The sequence below is a fragment of the Dermacentor silvarum genome, chromosome 2 (assembly GCF_013339745.2).
Source record: "Dermacentor silvarum isolate Dsil-2018 chromosome 2, BIME_Dsil_1.4, whole genome shotgun sequence".
NCBI classification, from domain to species: Eukaryota; Metazoa; Arthropoda; class Arachnida; order Ixodida; family Ixodidae; genus Dermacentor; species Dermacentor silvarum.
The window spans coordinates 217293897-217321395 of NC_051155.1; the positions used below are offsets into that span (position 1 = coordinate 217293897).

Here is a 27499-nt window from a genome sequence, read left to right on the forward strand (position 1 = left end):
TGAGCTTGTGGATTGCATATTATGTGATCGTACGCACGTAACCCATTCCCATAGTGCTCCTTTGGTCCATACGAAGCACTTAGAGATACTGCCGAGAGCCAGATCATCGTTCGGATTTTCAGCTTGAAGTCGCATTTTTTCCATCACCCTTCATCCATGTGAGCGCTGCTCCATCTGTGCTGTCATCTTCTGTCGTGTGAATGCCAGATGCAAAGTGATCCGATTCACATCAGATGTCACGTGACATCCCTCGTGTGGCTCCAGCTTTATGAGCATCACCGAAGAGTGGGGGGTACAGAGCCGCTGACCAAAGATACGACATGGACGAGTTGTCCATCTACGAATGGAGATTGTTTTAGCAAAGATTTGAGCGCTGTTGTATGCAGTTATTTCCGTGAGTTTTACATGCAGAATTTTTTTTCCCGGGCTAAAGAAAAAAAGCAACTGTTCACAGTGTGATGTACGGCCTGTGAGCTTCCATACTCCCCCGCCTCACCTGCAGTAGCAGGTTGAGCTCCATGCGCACAACGGCCAGGCCTCCCCCGTGGGCTCCGTGGAGGCCAGTGTAGGACAGCAGTGTGCGGAGCAGTGCCTCGTTGGCCTTGAGCCACAGCTTGCGGCGTGCTGCGCGTACCAACTTGGCCTCGAAATCCTGCTTGTCTGCAACCAAGATGGCATGCAGAGTGGGCACAGGTGTCCCCGCCTGGGCTCCATCAGCAGTGCCCGTGTTGGCCCTGTCTCGTCCTAAAGCTGGTCCTTCCTCACCGGCTGCATCAGGAAGGATGGACGTCTCCGACACTGCAAATGAGAAAAACAGTAAATGAGTTCCTCTCACTTGATGACTTTATACAATCCTACACCACAAAGAAGCCCTAAGGAGAAGAAACTTAGTGTTTGCACTACAGTCGAACAAATTTATAAGGATACCAGTTTTAACAATATATTGGATATAACAATGAGTAGCCGATGCAGAGTAAACTTTTGTATGTGTTCTCTGGTAAAATATACCGCTTACTACAATGCTCCCATGCCATGTCATCGGTTGCAAGGTGTATGCTCTGAAAGAAAAGAAAATGAAAAATACTAGGGGGGGGGGCAACGTGAGCCCCTTTGTCGCACCAGCCTTTGTGCTGTGTGCAGTCCTCGCAAAGCACGCCTTCGTCACATCGCCTCAGATATTAAAACCAGGAGTTGCTTTGCCACACCCTACATTGTGCCGTGCACCCCACACGGCATGCTTTCCTTTGCCGCACCCCCCTCCAGTCTCCCTTCCACCCTCTCGCCGACGTCGAAGGGGTTGCGAAACAGCTAGCATTCTTTTTTCTTTTCTTTTCGGGGCAGACCCTCGAGCCAGATTTAGTTGTTACAGCCAATAATGCAGCATGGGTACTTTGTAGTAAGGGTTTTATATTACCACAGAACACACATGAAAGTGCAGGGTGGGGCAGCCAGTAATGCTATAAGTGGGTTCGACTGTGCTGCTTTTTGTTTAAATAAACTGTTTGTGTTTGTCCCCTCTGATTTTTTCGTGAAACCCAGTTATAACAATTATCGGTTATAACAATGAGATTTTCTTGGCAGTTGAATATTGTTATAAGTGGGTTTGACTGTATTACAAGCGGCTTACGAGAAGACATCCCACAGAAGAAAGAGAACAGAAAGTCAGACAGCATCTGGTGGGGTGTATAGCAAGCATGCTCTGTTGTCATGGAGATTGCGGCAGCAGAATGGCGATGGGTCTGTAGCTTTATTTGCTCCCTGGTGGTGCCAACATACTTTGGAGTTCGGTTCTGTGACAATTACCTGGCTGGAGAGTGGAATTAGCTGTTCAATGTTTTGCTGCTTTGTAACCTATACAGCATCGTGAGTATGTAGCTGGCTTTAAGCCTGCGAAACATATTAAGACAAGCAGCAGAAACAGATGCCACTGCCTTTTCTGGTCACACTACCGAACGTGGTTGCGCAAGCTGTTGGCTGCATTGTTAAATCAGTGACTGTCGATACACGTCAGCAAGCACAGTCTATCAAACACTAGGTAAGCTGTGCTCTGCACAACTCTAAAAAAGGGTAAGTGAGATAGTAAACTGTGGCCACTAATGCAAAGTACACTAGTGCATCGCTTGACTCATTCAGTGAGGTGCATGAAATCGTGGTCAAGTTGGATCAAAGAACACAATTATCAATTGGTTAGGTCAAAATGGAAAGTAGGATCACTGAAAGAAGGAAAAGAGTGTCCTTTCTATTTGTGCTGTGGCTTCCCAGTTTACAACAGCACCATCACAACCTGTCTAATCTCCGTCTCATTCACATCAAAATTTCAGTAAGCCAAGATTAATCTTGGAAAGACAGCCTGAAGCAAAACAGTGGCTACAGGCATGATACAGAAAAATGCAAGATTTACCTACCAGTAATTTTGATTACAGCACAGTATTTGTGACATAGGGGAATGCCAGCAAACATAAAGGAAACTACAAAAAAAACAATGAAAGTGATGTGGTTGGCCTAAGCTACTTCGGAGCAGCAAATCAACCTTTTGGAGCAGTTATCAGGTACAGATTTTCGCATGCAATATTAGTCTAGCTAGAGTCACTAGCAGACTTCTCTACTTCTCTACGTAGACTTCTACTCTGTAATATTTGAACTAAAGCATACAACATACTAAAAAAGAACACGGTATATTTGAGTACATACACCATACTGCTCACTCTAGATGTAATACAATTAAAACTCAAGTTTAAAGAACTTCCACCTTACAAAACATGGAACTGTACAAGTATTCTTTTTCTTTAGGTTTTCAGCCCCAGGTGCAAACGTTGCGAGGGCATAGCGAACATGATCTACATGATATGGACGTGCCCGAGTTTTGGAGAGCCTGACAGAACGAATGAGTCCTGGGAGGCACTGCTTCTCAACCAGGAAGAAAAAGGACAACGTCAAGTCATTTGTCTCGCCCTAACCTCTGCTGAGATCCAAGAGATCCCGGTCGACGGCTGAGGCAAAGGACATGACTGGGACCGAGCTGCACCTCGGATCCCCGTCATTCTTTTCACGGGTGGTAATAAATGTTATTTCTCTCTCTCTCTTTACTTTACCTCCATAACATTTAAAAGACTACTTTGTCCTGACTTGGTAAAATCTCGCAATGTGGTTTGCTTTCTTTAAATAACAAATTAAGACTTCCCATATGCATATTCACAGCATGCACAAACTGCAAAACTGACACAGTAAAAGGAATAATTCGGACTCTTAGTATTCTCACGTCCCCATTACTCCACTAGATAAACATTTGTTTATTTCTAGGTATTTGGTCACACACCTGCAAATCAAGCCAAGCCGTGTACTTAGATTTAGGTGAACATTAAAGAACCCCAGGTGGTCCAAATTTCCGGAGTCCCCCACTACGGCGTGCCTCATAATCAGATTATGGTTTTGGCACGTAAAACCCCATAATTAAATTTTTTTAGGCCGTTCAATCGGGAATTGCCTCAAATCGTAAAGGTATGTGCAACTCAAAAGCACACTTATCACACAGCCAGGGAAGAATGAAAAAAAAAAAAAAATCTGGATAAAGTCGGGATACGACTTTATGGGGTGTTTTTTTTTCTCTTTCCATTCCAGTCTTATTTCGCATTGTGCATGGCGCCTCATTTAGGTACTGGTGCCAAACAGCGGGTGTCTATAGTTTTGTTGAGATTCAATGGGAGGCAGACAGATTCCATGAAAGCCATTCACAAGCAAAGTGAAAGGCACTGATTTCTACCCGCATGCTGGCGTCAAACTAGCTGACTATCCCACAACTTGACTATGCTGCTGGCCAGAGATACACTCACTTGAAAAAATTGCCCTTAATCGCTTGGAGAGCCCATGTCATGCAGCAGACACTTTTTTGTAGCCTTCTCAATTTATGTGCAGTTACAAAAGAGTACATCTAACATGGCCGCGAGCGTTTTCCATTGCACGTGTCCAACGAAACTGCAATGCACATGGATCTTGAATATAATAGAAATGAAATAAAAGCACTTTAATACAGCACAATGCTCTTGATCTTAGGCTTGGGCAACAGATACAGTGGAACCTTACTGATACGTTCCCGCTTAATACGATTTCCCGGCTCCTACGTTCGCAATCGCGAAAAATAAACATAACCCCATAGAGGAATGTGTTAATACGTTCTGGTTAATACGTTCCCGGAAAATATGATTATTCAGCAGCAACGTTCGGCATTGCAGCAAACTGTGGTTGTATGATACGTTGTGCAGCGAAAAATTATCATTCAGGTGTGCAAAAAGGCCGCTCTCATGTGCTTGTGAAGCGCTAAGTGGCAGACAGCCACCGCACGGCTTCTCTGCATTGCTCGTTCGCCCGAAGTGACGAAGCGCGGCAACAGTGGTGAGCGAATAGAACTTTGCTCTACCTCGCCCCTCGCTTCAACGTGAACTACTAAGCGGCGAAGCTACGACTCGCCGAGATCGTATCGGAGGTGGTGGCGGACGAGGCGCTTGAAGACGGCGGCGAGAACGAAGGCTTGCGCCCTCCGGCTACCTTCGCCGAAGCCCTTGCTGGCCTGGAAGCCTTGCAAAGCTTCTTTCGCAGGAAAGACAACGAAAATGCGGACAAGAGTCTGCAATGTGCGCAAAAGGAGTTGTTCCTGTCCAAGGGTATGACGCATCAGCAGAAAATACAGCCGAATTTGGATAATTCTAACTCGAAGGGGCCCGAAAATTTGTTCGAATTAAAAGGACTTATTTTTGACGTATTTGTGCACCATAGCGCTACGTCTGAACGGTGAGAGTCGTGAAATATCGCGGCGCGCAAGCACCAAGTGAGCGAGGGCCACGAAACTGCCCACGCCGGCCAACGCTCGCATTCCGATAGCACCTCTTCCTCTTCACAACCACAATCTCTATCTGTCTCTCTCGCATACCGATAACGGAACGAAACTTCAGGGATCAGGCCGTGCCGGCATGGTGACGCGCACGCGGAGGCCGTCGAAGGTGAGGGAGGAGGGCGGCAGGGAAGCGCATTTGGCCTCAGCAACCCCGTCGCTTCGGTGGCTCCCCTCACCCTCCCTCTTAACTCCCCCATCGCTCCCTCACCTTCTACTGTCTCCGTGCGCGCCCGCCGGCCCGGCGCCAGCTTACCCGTTCCCCTAAGTTTCGTTTTCTGCCGTTGAAGCGAGCGTTGGCCGGACTGGGCTTCCGCGTTGCTTCCCTCTGCGCCGCAGCCGCTGGCCGAGACGTCGGCACGTACACGCATGTTCCGGCGTGACGCTGAAACGGCAACCTTACCATTTGAGAGAGGAAATTTTCGCCGCGGTATTTTTATTTCTTTTTTTATTTCTCCGCGCGGCGTTGAGGGGTCTCTCCTAAGCTTTTGCTTTATGGCGGTGTCGAAGCATTGCCAGTCGGAGGCGCCGCCACGTGATTTGGCGTGCTGCTGAGAGCATTGTCGGTGCGCGGTTATGTTTGAATTAACCGTCGCAAATGCTTTCGCGTTCGAATTGCCGAGCGTTCTCGCCCATTGGAATACACATAACTTTGACTGGACCACAGCGTCAGTTCGAATTAACAAGATTCGACTGTAACTATGTTTTGCAAGAAATAAATGTTTTCTGCCCTTGCACCTCAATATGGGCTTGTCAGCTTAAATTTTTACTGGATTCGGATCATACGTTTTCCCGGATCGTACAGTTTATTTTTTGCGTATTTCTTGAAAACTTATGAACGAGGTTCTACTGTACAACGGTAGTCGTGATCTTAACGACATTGCAATCAAATTTGTGGCATTCTTGAATGACGATTCAAGCGCATCGGTGTCAGTACATGAAGCTTTTGTACAAGCTTGAGTGTTCTTGTGCGCCACCAGCCATTTGTACATGAGCAAATGCTCCACGAGCATTCTTGCACCATGAGCTGAATAGCGATGCAGTTTGTGGCAGGGCAGGTGTGTCTATGTTCGCGACGCTCGAGATGTGGAGTTGAGGCACACATATTCGCAGATAAGGTATCAGTGCAATTTAGACGATGACATCGAGCAATAGTATCTTCCAGCTGTGGTGTGAATGCTAAAGACACTTCCATTATGGCTACAACAAGCTGATTTCGTCAAGCAGCAACACCTGTGAAATTTTATTTGCTCATCACAGTGCACCACCTTTTCGTGTGCAGTGAAGGCTGCGTTCGGTCAGCTGGTCATCACCATCAGCCTATTCCAATGTCGTCCTTTGTTTAGTACGTAGTTACCAACCTTCAAAGATGTTGCGGTGCACTATCATAACTTCATATATATATACATTTTTAACTACAGCGCCCACATACCTGTCTACTTTTGTGACCACTCAAAATGACAACAAATTGTGGAAGACTGTATGATTAACTACAGAATAGTGGCTAGCTGGGCTTATTGGTACGAACACATACTTCAGCAAACAGCGCAAAAACGAGACACAGAAAAGGGGCACACGACACAGGTGCTTGATTGTATGATTGATACAATGTATGATGATTGATTTCGAGCGCTTGTCTTCTTTTTCTCTGAAAGACCTCAATAGGCGGTCTCGGCACAAATTATGCAATGTTTTGCCAAGAGTAGCAGGGTGTAGCAGTTTTTACCTCTTGGGGCAGTTTGGTGCGATTGCCACAGTAATCCCATCACTGCCATAAAGAAGGCACAAACATAGGAACAGGATGCGTGCTGTCTGTGTTTTCTTTAAAGGGGCCCTGAACCACCCCTCTTGGTAAAATAACATAGTCCGCGGGTAGCATATGCTGTTGTGAACATCTCGGCCAAGTTTTGCTGTCGTACGCGGTGCGTGGAGCTTGCAAGTGGAGCGCGAAGTCACCTTTCTCTCAAACGCTCTCGTTTTAATTTGTTTCAACAGAAGCCATGATCCTCACTCTCTTCTGTATGCTTTATTACGTCATAAAGCACATTCCAATATGCGGCTGCTATTGGTCGCTGCAATCGGCTACAGCAGGGCCGCCACGGGGTGCCGCCATGAGTCCACTGGCTAAGCGCACTGCGGCTCTCTGAGGACAGCCACGTTTGGCTTATGTTTAGCTGCAGCGTAGGCACCGAAATCAGAAGTCGTGGCGTCTACGTTAACTCGCATGAGGACAGCCGCGTTTGGCTTATGTTTAGCGCGGCGTAGGCACCAAAATCGGAAGTTGTGGCGTCTACGTTAACATCCACCACGGTGAAATTTCAAAGGCGGAGCATTGTGGCCCCGCCCCACTCCACCGTAGCCTTCGCAGTACAAGGCATTGAGGAAGGAAGGAATGCACAGCAGACGCCATGTTTGATTGCCAATAACTCCGCTTCTGCTGAACGCATTGAAGTACCTTTTGCGGCAAAGTATTTCTGAAATAGCCTATTTTCACTTCAAATGTCTTTCTCCAGTTCGATAAAAAGTGGTTCAGGGCCCCTTTAAGGTGTTTTTTTCTAGTTTCGTTCACGTTTGCTGGCGTTCCCCTACATGTACCAACTCGCCCAACAAGCCACTTATATGAACAGTATTTATTCCTTTGGAGCTTTTTGGTAATACTTTGCACAAGTAAGGGGGTCGGTCCACTTGGAAACAAATATGAAATCTGAGGTAGCTCCACTTTACAGAACGTTTTGACCTCTTGCTACAACAGTTTAGTAGTAGCAGTACAAGACCACAAAACTACGTGGTTTTTGAGCATGCAGCTATCATAACAGCTTTAGCACTGGTACCTGAGAAGCGCAATTTAACACTTTTCTGCCTGCGGGAAAAGCGGCAGTTCTTGGGTAGTCTCGAAATACTTTTTTTTTCCTATCACAGAGCATGCTTGTCCGATACTAAAGTGTATAGCATCAAATTGAAGAGGAAGAAATTCACTTTCCGACGGTACTATTCCCAATCAACATGTCTATTAAAAAGAATTTGAAAAAGAAAAGAATGTATACAAGTATATAGTAGAAAAATGAAAACATTATATAAAAACGTCATTGTTGCTTCACACAGAAATATGTTAAAAAATTATTCAGCATATATATTTTCAACACAAGGAAGCTGTGCAATATTCAAGCAAATAAAATCTTTCTACATAAAAAATTTCTTGAGATATAAAATAAAATGTTAACTCTTGTAACTAGCCTTAGTGCAATGCCGAGGTCGACTACTGGCTGTCTCTTCACCCGAAACTTGACTCCATGCATGGCCGCCGGCAATTGATACCAACTGAAGGATGTTAACACCCTACGGATAAGAATTGTGACCTTTAAAACACGCAGGATATCTTTATATCAGTGCATGGCAGCATTGAAACGGTTTGGCAAAGCGAAGGAAGCAAAACTCCATCCAGAAATCTGACAAATAAAGTTGTCTTCTGTGTCAGTGCTGCTTTCAAAGTCCAAAAACTTGCACACAGATGCATTGAAATCAGCAGAAATGTGATGTTTCCGTGTATGAGCGGTGCGCGGCACCAACATGTCTTGGAACCTACAAGCACCCATCGCGCTGACTCCAATTCTTTTCCGGAGGCAAGTCAGCACGCAACAGAAAAAGAAAACCGAAACTGACTAAATTGTTCCTGAACTACGCAATATATGGCGCTAGCTGTCAGCGAGTGCTTGGAAAGCAGTAAACTACGAATTTGCAACCATCGATAGCAGGCTATCAATGGAAATAGGCACAGTCAGGAAAATGTTAAGTTGCACATACTTTAACAAACACAATATTCTCCAAAATAAGTTGACAACTTATGAATGCCAACCGTCGAGTTATATACTTCAAAGGAAAGGCAAACACATGACCACCATGAAAAGTGAGACACGTAGGTGGGAGTGGTTACTTTTCCTAGTCTACTGAATTCCGATCTCTGAATAGACAATAATTGTTGCCCACCACTGAACTATCATAGAATATCAAACATGTGCACAAATTATTCATCCCATAAGAAAAATAGAAAAAAGACAGTATAGTGAACTTGAGCGTTAAAAATATGCTTTTGCTGCCACTTTGGGATTGAACTGCTTCACTTACACATGATTAGTGGAGAAATTCGCATAGAAGCTGTTGAGCCAAAGCTCGGGCTTGCAGAATGTAGAAGCAAACAATTTGCACGAACAGTAGATACATGTACAAAATGTCATGCTGAACATAGTATAGTCAAACTCCTTTATAACAAAGTGCTTGGGGCCTCCGAAATAATTCATTATGCAGGTGACTGTTGTACAGGCGTTCGTTGTAGAGGCACTCGACTGTAGAAACAGAGGAAAGTGACTTTGCATGTCTAGAGATGATAAAATTGTAAAACAGTCACTGAAGAAAATTTACAATTAAACAATTGCAATAAAATAAAACAATGACAATCACTATGATAGGACCGTACAAAATTACAGAACTAGACAATTCCATAGCGATACAAGCTTTTTCTATAAAAGTTCACTGTAGAAAAACAAATGAACTGCCTCACCTGAGGAGCTACCAGACACCTGCATAGCGGCACCGTACTGGCACAGTTCCTTGAGCGCTGCTACACAGCGCTCGAGCCAGATGTAGAGCTGATGCCTCAGCTGGCCCCCGTCCACCTCGAAGCCTGTGGCCAGTGTACTCAGCTCTTCCATCATGATCTGAGAATGACCACAAATGATGGTGACCAAATTACAAAAGACACATTAATGAAGGTGCTCGTCAATCACTTGGACAAGCGCCCATTACAGAACATAAAATGAGAGTGTCCAGCATCAAAACATGAGAGATACATGATGCAAAGAGTGAGGACGGACACACACAAGAACAGTAGATGAACAAGCACTCTCTCCTTTTAAGAGTGGACAAGTTCTCTTAATTCTTCTTGCCATCTTTGCACTTTGCATCAAATTAGTATGCACCAATAAGGCTCTCACCAAGTCCTTTTAATATCAAATTTACTAGACAATAGTGCGAAGTGTGCTACGTGAAACACGTTGCTCAAAATCCTACGTGCAATTATAGGGTGGTCTACGAAATCTCACAGCATAAATGTTGTTTGCTTAATCATAAGTACTCTCTAAAATGCTCATACTGCTATTATTTGTAATGCCACAGACAAGAGTGCAACTGCACAGCTTTGCTTTCAAATAGAACTAGTATTCTGCTAAAACAACGATTAGTGGAACCACGAGCTTGCAGAGGCTTGCTACATTGCAAAATATGCACGCTCATACCCCAGTCACTTTTCAATCATGCTGCCAAAAAAGTGTTGCTCCTTTACAAGACCTTTGTTAAACCCTTAACTACCGATGACAAGGTAACTCATCATCACAACGAGCGTTCTCTGGGGCTAATGACGAGTGGACTCGTCGTGAAATTTCCACAATTTTTGCACATGTGCCCATCTGCAGTTTCTCGTAATTTTGAAAAAGAAATAATACACAATGGCTTATGCAATTTTTTTCCCGATAAGACCAGTAAAAATGCAATAGGCATTCCTGGTACCATATTTTTTAAGAAAAAATTCGCTCAAGACATACAGGTCTAAAATTCTGCATTTCTAAACTTTCTCGAAATTTGGTCCAACAGTTTAGGGGTTAAGAAAGAGGCTCTTGTTATTTTGGAAGCATCCTGAAAAAAGAAAAAGAAAGAGAGAGAGAGAGATCGCAATATGCTTCTTTCTTTCTTATTGAGCTGTATCACGTTATCGCAGGCATGTCACATACTTATGGTTCAAATCTGTTTTGGTAATTGTACCTTGTACATGTTTTTTGCTCAATTTCCTATGCACGTGCAATGAAAGCTCTATTGGTGGGAAGTGCTTAAACTGTCTCCAATTAATCTAGTTCACATTTCCTGCATGCTGTACAATATGGACCTGTTCGAATTCACTCAGTTTTCACCATCCTTTTGAGATAAAACAAAGCACTTTCGTACAAGAAGATTTTCGTACAGGGATGCAATGATTGAAAGGGTTAACACACACACAACCACGAGGTGAAGCAAACAATGCGAGTCAGAAAGAAAGCAATGGCATACATATATAAAAAAATTACCAAATTTGAACGTTTGTTAATGCTTTTGCACATTTTTAAATAGCTCACCTTAAGGCATGCCATGAATTTCAGCTGCTGGGCCATGATGTCTAGGGTCTCCACCCTATTTTGAGCTAGTGTTTCTTCTGAAATGCAGGACAGCAAAAATGAGATGTAAGCATGCGTTTGAACATAGAAACAACACATATTATCAGCAAATTATTGTGCGTGCACTGCTCAGTGTAGTCGCTGTCTCTGCTCAGCCACCTTTTGCAGGCCACTGGTGATTCCATTTGACTTTGCCTTGCTGCTCTTGCTCCAACGTTAATGGCCAAAATTGCTGCAAGATCTTGAGTGCACAGTATAGTCCACTCATGGTATAATGCAATAGGTTCAAGGCTGTTTCTCTCTCTCTCTCTTTTTTTTTCTACAGCTCAGGCATTTGATGTTCGAGTCCAATGCACAAAAGGCCAACTAAAATGACGGAGCCAAAAATCTCACTGTTTATTTAGTAAGAGACGACTTAGTTGCTGAGAAAGGTACAACTGAATAAAAGGAAGGAAGTAAAGAGTAAAGAAGGAAAGGCAGGGAGGTTAACCAGTTTAGTACAACCGGTTTGCTACCCTACACGTGGGAGCGGGATGGGGGAGAATGAAAGATGGGGAGGAGAGAGAGAGCACATAGCACAGCACACACATCTCTCTCAAAGTCAGCAGGTCACCTGAGGAGACAAACGTACATCACTCCTTAGTATGCACAGCACAAGAATCCATTTACTTATGCACAAAAGCTTTCCTCTCAGAGAAAGTGATGCTTTCGACACTTGAGAGCACCAATCTATCAACAATCGATTAACGGAAGCGCAGCTGGTTATTATTCAGGCACTATGTGTTAAAGGTGGTTAATGATTATTCACAACATGGCTCAACATCATGCCAACTCGGTTTGGCTAGCTGGCCATGGAAGGCTACACATTGGACTGGTAGATAGAAGTTAACAGTGGGCACCTCAGGAAGCCAATCAGTGGGCATGTTCTGACACACAAATCATGCATTTCTCCTTTTTTTTTCTTGGCTTTGCTAGAAGCTGCTGCCTCCACGAAAACGTGAGAGCCTGTATGACAATGCATGCAAAAGTGCACCATGCTTGTTCGTGGATGACATGAGCAAGAAGAAAAGATTTCCGCTCACAAGTCAAAGGGTATGTGCTACAATTGAGAGAGTTGCACTTGAATGAAGTAAATAAGGCAGACAGCAAAAAAGAACTAACTATTGTATGATGCCGGTACAGCACAGCAGCACAGTTTCTTACAAAAATTACCGTAGGGAACTCTGGCGCTAGTTTCTATGGGAGCTGCAAGTGTGGCTTTTCAGCTAGCATGAGAATCGCAGGCAGTACACGAATTTGCATAAACTTTGTCCTTCTGGCTTCAAACGGCTTTGTGACTTTGCAAGGTGATTATATTCAACAAAATGCAACAATTCCGAACAATTACGCATGTGTGCAAAAGCTTATTGCCGTTATGAATTTAAAAAATATTGTTTCTTGGAAATTTATTGCCTTTATGCATTAAAAAAATATATTCTTTCATGAAAATTTAAATTTGTCTGAAGTGAAATGTCTGATCTGAAATGTCTGACTGCATTAAGCACAAAGATTAGGCAAATCTATGTACTATAGTAACTGCACCCATCATTCCCATTGTAGCTGGACGATTGCAGTGCCAGTGCTTGCCTCTAGTAATTTTCGTAGGTAACCTATGCACAGTAGCAAGAGCCTGCACTGCAGTGCTCTTTACTTGCCTTCTTCAAACTGCTTTGAGCCCTTGATATTCTCAAAATGAGGAGTGGACTGCGCTGGCTCGTTCCAGTCAAAAGAATCTGACTTGGGGGCCGCAGTGCTGGCCAGCGGCTGACTCCAGTCAAAGTCGTCTGCTTTGTTCTTGGGTGCACTTGTGCTGAGGGGCTGGCTCCAGTCGAATGCATCTGCCTTCTGTGTGGCCGCACCCGTGCTGAGAGGCTGGCTCCAATCAAAGTCCTCCGCCTTTTGTGGAGCCTTTGCCAGAGGTTGACTGGTGACAAAGTTTTCAAGAATACGTCAGACGAACAGTCACAGACATTATAAAGGTGATCAGCTGCCTATTGACTAGCTCATATTCCATAGGCACCTGCTATAAAAAATACACCTTGCTTCCCCATGAAAAAGACAGGGCGAGATCTGAAGGGTAAAAAAAAAAATTTATTCTGGGGTTTTACATGCCAAAACCACGATATGGTTGAGGCAGTCTAGACCGTATTGGAGGACTCCAAGTTGATTTCGACCACCTGGGATTCTTCAACGTACACTCAATGCACGGTATGTGGACGTTTTTGCATTTCATCCCCATCGAAATGTGGTCGCCGTGGCCGGGATTTTGTCCTGCATCTTCGGGCTTAGATCTGAAGGTTCAGCTAAATTAATTTATCTCCCGCCTTTGCATGGAAACAAGCTTTATTTCAGTTTGGTTAGGGACTAGAGTGATTATCTTCATAAAGTCACAGTGTGCACGGCATGACTGTGGCAATGTGAAGCCCGATGAGTGGTGACGAAATTATGCAATCTGCAATGACCACACAAACAATCAAAACTGACAGGTGAAATACATAGTATCGCAGTAGTTATTACTTTACCTATAATTTTTGGTCATAAAAAGACGTGGCAGTGACAGTGCTTCGGTTCTGTTTGTGATAAGAGAACAGATCCCCTACCAAACTCAATATGTTGCAGAAAATATGCCCTTCAGATTTGGATGAGAGTCAACTGTGGCGTTGATTCATGGTACACTGACATTCACTACACAAGCTGCAGAGCCAACTTGGTGGCGAGAAACAAAAACATACTAATGTGCTGCAATTCTGGACAGACTGCCCAGGAGATGTTCTACTACGAGTGCTTTCATAGTGGTGGCCTTTGCTGACTGCAGTTGGCTGTCATCTTCTCCTACACGTCTTGATGACATAATAATTAGGCTATATACATATATTATAAATGACAAAATATGGACAGTGTACTACCGTATTTGCACAATTCTACAGCGCCCCCGACTGTAACGTGCAGTTATACTACCACCAAAATATTTTAAAAAAATAACTTGGTGCTGATTCTACCACGCACATCATTTAACTAAACCCGAGTCGACAGCGTACAGTGTTGAAATGATTTTATGGAACATACAAAGGCACACAGACATGCACACAGCTGAATCTTAGCAGCTAAGTCACTATTGGAGTCCGACGACACCACCTTTTCGCTGTCTACCCACCACAGACGCACTATGACTGGCGTACAGCAAACTGGAAAATGGCGACTACAAAACAAGGCATAAAAAAACAATGTCCATTCGATGACAGTGTGGCTAGCTACCTTGCATTGAGCTCTTTTTAAGTAAGAATGGGTTTTCTTTTTCATGTGAAGTAGAATTACTTACGATTGAAATGTACATGTAAATTTGAATACACTTTTTATTTTAAAAATGTGTGCGTTATAATTGTGCAAATGCGGTAGCACGACCTATGGATAGTTATCCCAAGAAACTGCATCTGTTGGGTGTTTCACCTCACGAAAGCTAAAGTCAACTTTTCTATACTACTAAAGACATGGTTTGAGCAAAAAGATGCATATGGCCCCATCATACCAGGAGTGAGTCTAACATCGTTATAATTAAGTCACACCCGATAGAAAAATACCTACTTTATATCTGACATTCCTTATAAGCATCTTGTGATAGCAATTATATGGACACTTGAAGTGCATTTGTGCCGTCGGTACTGCCGCTGTAGTCATGCTGTCACGGTTTCAACGGGGCATGCCCAGCCAGTGCTTGCACGGTTAGAAGGTCTCCAGAGAACTGCAATCTGTTCGGTTGAAAAAATGTTAATTCTAATGCTGTACATGCCAAAACCATAACGTGAGGCATGCCATAGTGGGAGACTCCGGACTAATTTTAACCACTTTAAGCATTTTTTTTTTTTTCGTAACGTGCACCCAATGCACGGTACACAAGGCGTTTTCGCATTTCGCCTCCATCGAAATGCCGCTGCCGTGGCCTGGATTCGATCCCGCGTCCTTGGGCTTAGCAGTGCAATGCCAAAGCAACTATGCCACCACGGAGGGTTTTGGTTGCAAAAACAATTAAGGTAGGTGGACAAACCGTAGCATTCCACTCAATTGGCTCTGCAGCAAAGCAAGGGCAGTGTTTTGCCTTTTGGTGCTGGTAAGAGCACTGTGCACACACACATTAGTGTTTCTACTAGGCAGCTGTGTGCATGCCACACTGTAGTGCATGCACTGGTCTGAGCAAATCAGACAAAAAACTTTAAGCTAAAATATATCTTTCATTCGGCACTGACAAACGACGGCGGTTTTCTGTCAATTTCATCTCATGCCCCATCAAGGTGCGACATCTGTAACGCTGCTGCCGACATTCCTCATTGCACCAACGTTGTGAGACATTGGTATCTGCAAAGGCCCTGTTCCTGCTGCACAGCAGCAGCTGTCTCGCGAGCTCTGTTGTGCCATGTCGCGTCCATGCATTGTTAGAACACTATCTGAGGAGCTCAAGTGCAGCATTAAACCTTGCTATCGTTTTCAATGCTTCGCCTTCACTTCAGTATATTTAACAATTTGTTATATGCATGTTTATTATACTGAGGTTTGCATCCTGTACTAATCTGTGATGTGTGGTGCCTCACAATAAATCCTGCAGGCTATTACATACAGTGCATAAGCTTACTTTCTTTCATTTAAAACAAGCAGGGAGTAGTGGAAGGTAAATAGGCCAATGAACATAAATTAGTGGCAAATATTGATAAGTAAACACAAGTCAAAGATGGAGGAAGGAGAATTTTACCGCACGAGGACAATACAACAATTACTTTGTTTCACAGATTCATCATGTCCCATGTCTTGGCAGAAATACTCTATAATATAAAACATTTCATGCAGTCTGATTAGCTGACCCTGCGAAGTCAGACAGGGTTCTTACCTCCAATCAAATTCATCAGCTTTCTGCTGCACAGGCCCGTTGCTGACAGCTCCTGATGGAGGCCCTCCATTAGAGTCTTTCCTCTTGGCAGGAGAGCCTTCCTCGGCCGTGGCATTACCACTGTCATCAAGAATACAGTTCGGCAGTCGTGACAGCACCTCTAGGGCAAGGGGTGGGCAGCCCGCCCGGAAGTGTGCATGGCTTGTCGTGAAGAACAGTCGCCGCTCCAGGGGCGTAATGGTGTCGCTGCTGGTTGTACCCCCTGGTGTCAGTGTCTTGGACACTGTGCTGCCAGGCTTGAAGCCCGACAGCAGCACTGCACGGCCATGCTTGCGGCGCATGCTCATGGACTTGGCTAGGTTGCGTCGCACCACCAGTGGGTGTGTGCGCAGGTAGAGGTAGAAGTTGAATACTCCGGGGTCAGCTGCATGAGCCAATACAGTGCTGTCCTTTAACCCATTCACATTTAGACCAAGCTCAGCTTGTCAGCAAAGTTCAGCTAAAAATTGCTCCGGATAAGCGGTCTGTCCTGAACATTAATCACGCTTGTGTCTTTCAATGTCTCAAACAAATACGGCTCATCTTATTTCTCCCGTGTTGACCATAGGTGGCACCACATTTCTTGGCCATCTATCAAAATGGCAGCTAATATTTGTGTAGGGTGTGTTTCCATTTAGCACAAAACACTGCCTATGCCATAACCAGCACTGAGATTAACTTCATATACGAGGAATTCCATTTTGAGCCCCCATTTCAGCATGGTCATTGCCTGGTATAAAATTGGCACACTGGCCCTGTGCTGACATTATAGTAGCTAAAATGGTGTGGTAACTGCTTGAAGCAGCAATGATGAGCAATGCATTACAGCCATGACTTCATTGTCAATATCGTCGGGCAGTATACAAAAGCCCCACTGAAACTACCATCAGGTTGCTGTCCTACATGGAGTCATGCACTCACCAGTGTCATCAGCTGCAGGAGGACCTGAGACAGAAGCTTTGTCACTAGCATTTGCAGCCTGCCCAGCTGCACTACTAGACAGATGTTGCGTCTCCTGGTGTATCCTGTGGTGCTCCTGCCCCACACGTGTCTGAAGCAGTGTGGTGAGCGATTCCTCGTAGCGCTGCAGCAGCCACAGTGCCATGGAGCGCAGGAATGGATCTGGGTGGGCCAGCTCCATGGATGGACCTTCCGCACCCTCAGGCTGACCCAAAACCTCGGCATCAAGCAGCCGCCGTAGGTGCTCAGGAACAGAGTCGAGGTCGCCCTCGTAGAGGCGAACCACCACCATGGCCAGCTGCAGGTCCTCCAGCTTGCTCAGGCAAACCTGTCAATCAGCCGAAGCAGTAACTACGGTCAATTCATTGTTTAGAGCTTCCTGTGCTTTGAGTTGTTGAGCCTCATACTAACACCTGTCCTTATCTATCCACCTCATGGTGCCATTTCCTTGATCTCTCTTTCAGTGGTACTTTCACTTTACTGTGGCATAACATTATCACAATGCCTAGCTGCAGTTACAGGTGTTCCATGATGGCAGTCATATTTCTACTCTGTTAGCAGGCAACTTCGTATGGCAATGAAGAAAAAGTTGCAAAGTGCACACAAGTAAGAGCACTTCTAAAAAAAAAAAGTCCTACATTCTCATCTGCGTTAGTTTAACCTGGGGAACAGAAAACATAACCATCTCATTTCCAACAGAAAAATAAGACAAAATACACCACAGCACTTATATTTCTGCTTTTCCCTTCCCATTCGGGCACATGCGTAAATTTCACACGTGGAAGCTACTCTGATTCAGTACCTTTTTCAAGAAATTGAAAGCGCTGTCAAACTCTGCGGAAATACGTGGCCCAGTAACACACGTGCAGAAACTCCACCCCGGTAGCTTTCCCTTCATTAACCATAGAAAGTTGTCTGAGAGTATGCCCACACACCACCAATTCATTCAACATATTACGACCTGAAAATTAAGCTGCTGAAGAGTGTGTTCATTGACAATCATCTTTTTGTTATGCCACTTCCAATGGTTTAGCCATCTATGCAGAACGAAAGTAATATCTGCAAAGTGACTGACATCAGCAGTCTGGTGATTGTCACTAGCTCATTAGCACGACACAGATGAACTTGCTCAGATGTAAAGACTGCACTCCATGAAGCAAATCTCGCTCCCTTTGAACCACACAACTAGGTTCTTTTTTAATGCGATAGCGTTAAGAGCCCCGTGTCGCAGAAAATCCGGCATTGGCACCGGCGCGCCACCCATGGCTGACAAAATCATCCCGAACCACCCCGACCATGCAGGCCCTTCGCGTGGCGCAGAGGCGTTAGTGAACAGAATTGAATTTCTCAAAGTAAAACACGTAAAGTATGACTTAACCACGAACTACAGACATGATAGCGTCGGATTGTAATTTGAATGTATGTGAAAACATAATTCTGTTATGACGAAACTCAAAACACAAACCCCTTCTCCAGCATTTCTACCATACCAACAGCGGCGCGCCCGAGTAGGTTACTTGCAAAAACGCCATCCAGATGGCGCTCGCCTCCTCGGCAGCGTAAAACGGCAGCTACGCGCAGAGGCGAAGGTGGAAAAAAAAGAAAGCTGCAGTTGCCGGGAAGCCTGACATGCATTCAGGGATCTTTGAATGCTATCGCGTTCCACTCTTAAAGGCGAAGCTTAAGCGTCCTCCAAATTTTTATGAAACTGGCTCTGCCTTTCAGATTTCTGCAGAATTTGTTTGGAATCAACTAATTTCCAGTCAGCATCTTGTGCAAGCAACGACAGTGGTACATTGTTGAGCCTCATATTGACACTTATGTTACTTTCCCTATAAAAAATGATAATAATGGGCTTGTGCAAATACAAATTTTTTGGTTCAAAGAGAAGACGAAGCGAACAATAATAGGTGCTGAACAATTTTGAAGCAAACAGTTCAAATAGTTGTGGGATTTGAATAAAACTTTTAATTTAAAAAAAGTTTGTTCTTTACTTGCCAAAGAAAAGACAGGTTCTTCTCTGGAGTCAGTTTACTTTCAGAGTGCCTTTATTCAGATATTTTCATGCAAGAAAGCAATTTCAACATTTCTTACAATTACAGTAGAACAGAAAATTTGTCTATGAGCTATTACTGACTTTTGTGCTTCAGCCAACTTAAAATGCTGTGATGCTGTCAAGTGCTACCTTGACTGAACGATGGCGGCAGTTAATGCTGTGTTGTGCAATTCAGATCCCTGCTTTCCCTCTACACACGATTAATGTGTTCTGTTATGCAAGCGCACAGGTGAAAGAAATTTCAACAGTAAAATCGGGGTGTGTGTTGTATGCAAATTTCGACTTGATGTGTGGCTTCACAGCAGTGCAAATTTAACCTCATGGTGTGGGTCCACGGGCAGCATGGCCCGCACTGCCGTGAAACAACCTTCCGGCAAAGTTCGCCATCAGCGTCGCCGAAGAGGTGGTGAACAGGGCAGCTGGCTGAATTTAACGACATGGATGATTCCTGCATCTGTGATGGGAGACATTTTATTGCGAAAAATGGGCAGTTCTGTGCAGTTATTTCCTTGGGTTATAGGCATTTCTCTCTCTTTTTCTTTCTTCTTGCTGGAGTGGGGTGTGGCTTATATGTTGAAAAAATATGTATATTTGTTCGTTTCGACAACTTCAAAAACTATGAATACTGAAATTCAAGTCGAATTGAATACCGAATAGCATAATTTTTGATCGAATATTCAAAAATACTGAATACTTTCACAAGCCTAGATAATAATATTAATTAAGCATATATATATAAAGTAACTTTACTTTTTCTAGCGGTATCAAAAGTCAGGTTACCTGCACAGCGTCCTTCACAGCATTGGCCAAGAGGAAGAAAGCTGCAGCGTACTCAAACTGCTGTTTCCCAAGCAGCACATAGGCATTCTTGAGTGCCGCTTTTCTCCAACGGTCTTGAGAAAAGTCATTTTGGAAGAAGTCAGACATCCGCTTGTCATTCACACTCCTGAAATAACACAATGAGCAGAAGATCTGTTTGCATAAGGAGCCAAAAATATCAAATGTGATCTCTCTAGACTACATCTGTCCCATACCTGAACAGCGCAGCCAAGACTGTTTTCTTCTTCATTGCCATATAATAAAGAGCAGCATCCAAGGGGTTCTGCTTAGCCTGGAAGGAACTTTTGGCCAGCTGAAATGGAAAGTAATAATGCACAATGCCAACCTCCTCCAAATACAACAGCAGTCCCCTACCTGAACAGCGCAGCCAAGACTGTTTTCTTCTTCATTGCCATATAATAAAGAGCAGCATCCAAGGGGTTCTGCTTAGCCTGGAAGGAACTTTTGGCCAGCTGAAATGGAAAGTAATAATGCACAATGCCAACCTCCTCCAAATACAACAGCAGCCCACCTACTTGCTTTCAAAGCTGCTATATGATCAATTGATTAACAGGGGTTAACATTGTGCTAGTTCCTGTAGTCCGCCGAGCACAGTCGTCGCTGTTCCTCCAGCTTCGGGTTCATTCGTAGTGCGAGGAAATCCCCTCAATGCTTGTCCCTCGACCCCACGTCGTTTTCCCGGGTACCGTGGCCGCATCCCGGGGCGTCATGCTATGTGGCCCTCCGAATGGGTCGTGGGGCGTAATGCAGAGAAGAAGCCCTTACTGGGCAGCGTTGTCACGGTGCGCGGGGGAGTCAAGCAGTGGGAAGGACGAGCGCCGGTCACAAGAGGCAAGCGGCAAGGTACGTGAGCGACCATCTATTTGTGTCCTCAATGCCCCGGCCTTGGGACACTCACTTGCTTTATCAGCTTACAGGAGAGTGGCTTGCTGAGTGGCTCTGCGTTCTGCCCTTTCGGTAGTCGCAGGTGCTCGGTGCGTCACATTTTATGTGTCCGAACCGTCGCTGACCAGAGTCGGTGGCAGAAAGCGCTAGGTTGTGTCTGCGAACACATCTCGGCCCGCATGTGCGAATCATTGTTCGACGCGGCACAGAACCTGCCTTCCCCCGCCATCGGGGTCTGCAGGCGCTAAGTGTGCTCCGGGCGTTTAAGTGTAGTTTTGTATTTACTGGCATAGTGTTCTAGGCAATAAATGCATGAACTGTCCTGGATGTCTCGTATTCCTGGGAGAGAGCTCCATACACACGGCAAGAGCCAGCCAGGCCTCTAGGCTCGGTGCTCAAACCTGCGGTGGGTTCCGCGTCAAGAAGCCCCCTTATTGGGGCGATTTACCGATGCCTCGTGGGAAGACGTAGAGCGAGCCCAAAGCATTTCAAAGCAATGTCTGGGCCTTGAGACACTGTAGTGGAGGACTTCGGATAAATTTTGATCACTTGTGGTTTCCTTAGTGTACACCTAAATGTACCCTAGTGCCTTTGCATTCAGCCCCCTATTGGAACGCAGTCACAGTGGCAGAAATCAAACTTGCAAATTTGTGCTCGGCTGTAAAAAGTTCCGTGGTAATAAACTTTTTAGAACAAGAAAGATGCAGAAACTATCAGTCGATGCGAAAAGAAGCAACATTAGAAGATCCAGCACAGTCGGCACTTATGCAGGTTTACATATTGAGAGAGGGAAAACCTAACGGCCAGTGCACCCCCACAATGACTTCCAATTCAGCTTCTCTCTAGAGGGTGCCAAACCTCTGAGGCACAAGAATGCCATGCTAAAAAACCGGAAAAAAGGAAGGCCTCAAGGCAAATCCTGCTTTCAAGACTGCAAATCCATTTGCTAACTTCCCTTACTTACCTACACTGGTTTATTGCCTAGCAGCTGTTCTCCTTGGGGACCTGCTATGGATGTGGATACATTCAGGCATGAAAGTCCCACTCCGTCACTTTGACTTCTACAGAGTTACCATCCCTATCTTCGGCTGTCCCTGTCTCACCAGCCCTATCTCCGAGTAAATAACTCTTCATGGGGCTCTCACCGGCATCTCCAAAAAAGTTTGGTTTGTAGCACAAGTTTTATATAGTACGCACAGTGTGCCCCATTCTTGCAACAACAGCTCGACAGTCTACTCTCTCAATCCTGACCTCTCCAGAATACCCTATCACAGCTGAATACTTACCATCACCTCCCCATCTGGACTCATAATATCACCATAACATGTGGCACTCTTCCAAGTTGCTAGTCTTTACAGGTCATGTGTGTGCTCTATGAAATGCTAGAAAAATGTTTGCTTTCCCATCAGAAAAACACACTGATGCAGCCATAGCCACCAGTAATCGAAACCATGACCTTGTGCTCTGCTGCAGGTGAAAGAACCGGCGAGATGTAAGCAAGACTGATAAGCATTTCTGCTGCTTGCACCTCTGGGTCTTTCCCGGCTGATCTTTTCTGGTACCCATTTCTTGCAATGTCAGTTTTGTACACTGCAGCTACAAATGCCAACTGGGCCAGCACAGCAAGGCAACTTACTTTTTCAATGATGCGTCTTAGCAGCTGGTTGGAGCGAACCCACCAGCCGATGCCAAGCTCCCTAAGCTCGGACCAACGAAGAGTGGGCTTCTGTAGGGCGGGGATGAGCTGTGCAAGCTCCTCTTGGGTCTCCGAGTGGAAAGCCCAGACCAGGAAGTGAGGTCCCAGGCCTTGACGCTGCAGCTGCGCCCGCTGTGCCAACGGCAGGCACCGCAGGAGGTATGTGTGGTGACGCACCGCCAGGAAGTATCGAAGCCCACAATCATCCAGAGAGTCTGCACAAGTTGTGGGTGAGAAGAATAAGGGGGAACCAAGGGGCTCAATTTTTAATGAATTACATCCACATGAAGCCAAAACACAATGAAGCCAGGGAAAGAATGGGGAAAATTAACAGTTTTTTAATTGAAATGTAGAGATAGTAATAGGGGAAATAGGAATGAAGGTGGACAAAAAGACAACTTGCAGCGGGTGGGAGCCGGACCCACATCTTCTGCATTGGGCATGTGATGCTCCGCCAATAAGCTACAGCGGCGGCCATCCTCCCATACACATTTACGTATGTTTACTAGGCTCTAGCCCTGAGAGTGCTAGCCAGTGCACTCACGGCCATGGCGGCAGATGTGTAACATCCTTTCAACCACAGGCGTCAAATAGCATGTGAACTTAGGAGAAGACATCTGGCCAATAAATGCTGGTATGCATCAAGGCATCATGGCATCAAGGCCACAAGTTGTGAAGTTGCATAGTGGTGGGTGAGCTAGTGAGACACAAGACAAATTTCAGTAGTCAACTCAAAGAAGCTTCTTGTTGCTCTGCACAAGCGAGATATATTTTCTTTGTAAACTTGGTACAATATTGCATGTGAAGCTGGGATGTTTGCAGCAAAGTGCACTAGAAAAATGGGCTATATGTGGCCCCAAATCAACCAAGTTAACTTTGAATCAAAATGCAGAATCTGCCCATGCACAGCAATTCAACCGCAAGGGTTTATATTCTACAGTGTGGTATCATCTCTCCACCTGTTAAGCCTTTAGTGCCTTAAAATGTTTTCATCAGCATCATCTTCATCATCACAAATAAAGCCAAACAACATTTTCACATTTGAGCTTTTAGTGCAGCGAGATTGGAACTGCAGCAAGGACAGATAATCAACACGAATACAACATCCAACATACTAGGTTTGCAGGCTGCTTACTGTATGCCCCATCTTTATTGAGCTAAAGTTATACAATATGCCAGTACAATCTGACACAGCAAGTGATGCCAATCAAGGATGTTGCCTCATTATGTAGAAGCCATGCTCATTCAAACTGCCTTCATGCATCAACTAGTTTTCTATTATTCTATCCTCTCATGAAAACGAAAGGCTTGCAAGAAGGAAATGGTTCTCATAGCGTTATTAACAGAAAAGTGAAGTTGCAATAAAGGTAACTGAGTGGACTGGATACGTGCAAAAACAGACAACTTGGGTCGTTGGCACACTACCAACATAGTGAACTGCTTTCAAGGAGTCACATAAGCCACACCTGAGGTGATCTTCAAGATAAAAATGAATTGAATTCTGGAGTTTTATGTGTCAAAGCCACTATATGATTATAAGGCATGCCGTAGTGGTGGACTCCAGGTTAATTATTACCACCTGGGGTCCTTGAATGTGAACCCAATGCATGGTACTAGGGTTCTTTTGCATTTTGCCCTCATCGAAATGTGGTCACAGCGGCCGAGATTTGACGTTGTGCCCTCGGGTTTAGCAGCGCAACACAAAAGTCACTACGTCATTACAGTGGGTGACCTATAACATGGAAAAGAAGAAAATGGGGAACTTTTCCTGTTCCTCATCAAACTTACAATTATTGACTACTTATGATTATGGAGCACGATGGACCCCTCCCACTACCTTGTGCCACCCACCCACCTAGAACAGACACACACACACACGCACGCACCAAAACAAAGGAAGAAAAAAAAGATTACCTGGAGTAGCCTGGATAGTCATTTCATAGTTCTGTCTGCTGACATTATCCTTGGGTGCAGCTGCAAGGTGAGTATAAATGGGTTATTTTTATTATTCATACCTGAAGCCAGCAATCAAAAGCTCCTTTCATTTAGTGCCTATTATGTAATTACTCTGCACAAAACAATGATGTAACTATCATAGAATAATACTAATTTACTTAAATTATGTAAATTGTGCTAAGAGTCACCGAAAAGCTCAAAGAAAAAGAAAATTGTCAGAATGGGAGACTGTTCACACTACTAGATATCACAGTTCTTAAATTTAAATTCAAAGTCGTTTAAAGCCAGACCTAAAAATATTTTACCAGAGGGTGCTTTTCGAATTTTGTCAGATTCATCTGAACATGCAAAGCTCTAAGTGTGGCTATCAAACCTTCATGTCCAATACCTACATATGTAAAAGGCAATCATGTTTAACCTGAAATGACTTGATTTATTGGGTTCAACATATCGAAATGCTCAGGTAAAATCCAGACAGTGAAGACATTTATCTAACCAGTTTGCATTAAGAAACAGAAATACTTTCGCAAAGAGAGCTTATAACCACTAGCTTCATAGGGTGGCAGTTGCATGCACTCTTCTTTCACATGCCACTTAAAATTTAACAGACCTCACAGGGAACACCAGAAAGCTGCATTAATATCACCCAAATTTCCCATTAAAGCAACAAATACCTTGCACAACTCTGAGCTGTGCCCCCCCCATCCTATAAGCTATGTGCATACAGCATGTGCATAAAAAGAAAATATTTTGACAGACTGGTCAACACAATTTACAGCAACAGCCTGTCGTTCATGAGAGGTTGACAAAGCAGAATTGTGGAAAGAACTTACTGTGCACTATTTCACTGTCAAGACGGTCAGCGAGTGTGCCATGAAAAGAGGCCAGTGTATCAGCGAGTGCCAAAAGATGCATCTGGTCTACGCTGGAGAGACCAGGCAGGTGACAGTGTGTCAGCAGCTGAGTCAGCAGGCGCGCCTGTAGAGTTAATGAACCATGTCTTGTCACATTAAAATTGCAAATTTCACATTTGCGGCACTCGACTACACTACTCGAGTTGCAAATTTATCCACAACTCAAGCTGTAGATTAATTCGCCCTTTCTCTGTGATCTGCTAGCCTCCTGGTTAGCTCAGATGCTGGAGCAGCTGCCCTGGCAAGGGGCTGGACCCGGGTTTGAATCCCAGAGCAAGACAAATTTTTCTTCAACTGCGAAGCTCTCTTTCTAAGAAATCTGCATGGGTTTTATTTGTAGCTTCGTACTACAGTCGGGTGGATTACAATTTTTCCCTTTCATGAACTTTCCTCTACCTTGCTGGTTTCTACAGAACTGATTTGCCATGGTTGGACAAGTTGTAGATCTGTTGCAGCAGCACTTTCTGATAGTGTGGCATTAAGCACATGCTAACATGCTTGGTCATTTAACAGCAGAATCACATGTTTGCTGAGGAAAAATGAACAGTCATAGTCAAGGTGACAAATCATAGTTGTAATAACTTGCGATGCCCTTAGACAGTATACCAGTCATCACAGCAGTTTTCATTGCTAAAATGGGGTACATAAGATAAACAATGAAACCCAAAGTTGTACAACTGAACCTCGATATAGTGAAATCGAACTTGCAGCAAGACTTTGTAAAATCGTGAATTTTTAAAGTAGAGATTTCCATATTTCAGCATTAAAAATTACGTCAGAGGCTCCCAAAGCAGACTTGGTGGATAGCGTCTTGTCAGTCATCATGCATTAACAGAATCCTACAAGTAACTCGACCAATAATTACGGGATCAAAAGCACTGATGCATGCAGTAGAGGTCCTGTATAGAGCAAAACTCCTGCCCAGACAGCACCTACGGCTAGCAGCAGCTGTCCTATAGTGCCATGTGTACATTTCTATAACCATCATTCTGGCCCGCCAATGCTAGGCTATCATTTGGTTTATTTGTAAATGTGTAGTGAATTGCCATGCCTATATCATTGTAACATTATTTGCAGCGCTTGCATGGAATAATGACACCATGAGACAACACTGAGACAATGTATGTTCCCTTCCTTATTGCTGAGGTGCATGCAAACTCCCATTTGGCATCTTCCTGTTCCAACCGGCTGCTGACACGTTTCGCAAAGCACAACAACAAGAGTGCCAATACAGGTAGGGCACACCCAGTGCAGTTTTCATCCTAAGACAACCGATGGTACAGCAATTCATTTCATCCTCTGCTCAATGGTCAGCGTTTTTTGCTGCTCGCTGGCAACAAACATGTGTCTAAATAACAAATTTAATGTTGGGTAATATTTTTTACATATTTTGCTGGTCACAAAAGCTCCAGGTATGCGCATACGTTGTGGGTGAACAAAATTATCTAGCTAAAGTGAAAAAAACAAAAAAATAAAAATAAAAACATTGTGTCCAATGAAAGTAAGACCAGAAAATGAAGAAAATTGCTATACCACACATTTCGTTAAATTGAGGTTCATTATATCAGGGTTTGACTGTACAAAGGAAAGAAAAAGAATCAAGTCAAACAGATTTTACGGCTACCACTGACAGACAATGTGGGTTACGTAAATAAAGGCTTTCAGTGAAGTTATGCTTACACTGAAAACCAAAATTAAGACAACTCGGTCAATGTACTTCTCCTTCGTGCATTGTTACAGTTAAGCAGTGATGAAGTCCCTAACCTGGCGCATTCCAAAGTAGTTGGGGTCTTTATCAGTAGCCGACTTGTGTCGTTCTCGTGTCTTTTTGGGCTTAGGCTGGGCATCCTCCTGGAGGATATCATCCAGAGTTTCCTCCTTTTTGGGAAGAGTCTCAAACAAGGCACTGTAGTCTGCCTGCAAGTGAAAGGATGTGAACAAAACAAAGGTGCTATTAGCAAAATGCAGTCAATCCCTAGCAATCTGACTGCTATTAAACAGACTTCTCCTTTAATCTGACCATATTCAATGTGACATCTATTAAACAGACTTCTCCTTTAATCTGACCATATTCAAAAGCATACATTCGCGGTCTGCACCACGCTTCACTGCGTAGCAAAGACGCTCCTGTTCCACATGACACTTCTTTCGGGCCT

General features: G+C 44.3%; 1 protein-coding gene across 7 annotated transcripts in view; it reads right to left on the reverse strand.

Moving 5' to 3' along the window:
- Window positions 1–27499, reverse strand: part of LOC119442642 (dmX-like protein 2) — a 150166-nt gene that overhangs the window by 47520 nt on the left and 75147 nt on the right. For 6 of the 7 annotated variants that reach the window (XM_049662276.1, XM_049662278.1, XM_049662277.1 and 3 more), the window contains 12 exons: window positions 27108–27260; window positions 25263–25407; window positions 24388–24447; window positions 22414–22688; window positions 20247–20344; window positions 19833–19998; window positions 16958–17324; window positions 15998–16421; window positions 12777–13045; window positions 11044–11120; window positions 9441–9597; window positions 497–798 (listed from right to left, as the gene is read on the reverse strand). In XM_049662276.1, coding sequence (XP_049518233.1) covers window positions 497–798; window positions 9441–9597; window positions 11044–11120; window positions 12777–13045; window positions 15998–16421; window positions 16958–17324; window positions 19833–19998; window positions 20247–20344; window positions 22414–22688; window positions 24388–24447; window positions 25263–25407; window positions 27108–27260 — 2493 coding nt within the window. Of the gene's footprint in view, window positions 1–496; window positions 799–9440; window positions 9598–11043; window positions 11121–12776; window positions 13046–15997; window positions 16422–16957; window positions 17325–19832; window positions 19999–20086; window positions 20185–20246; window positions 20345–22413; window positions 22689–24387; window positions 24448–25262; window positions 25408–27107; window positions 27261–27499 lie in introns of all 7 variants that reach the window. The other variant, XM_049662275.1, reaches the window with a different exon arrangement.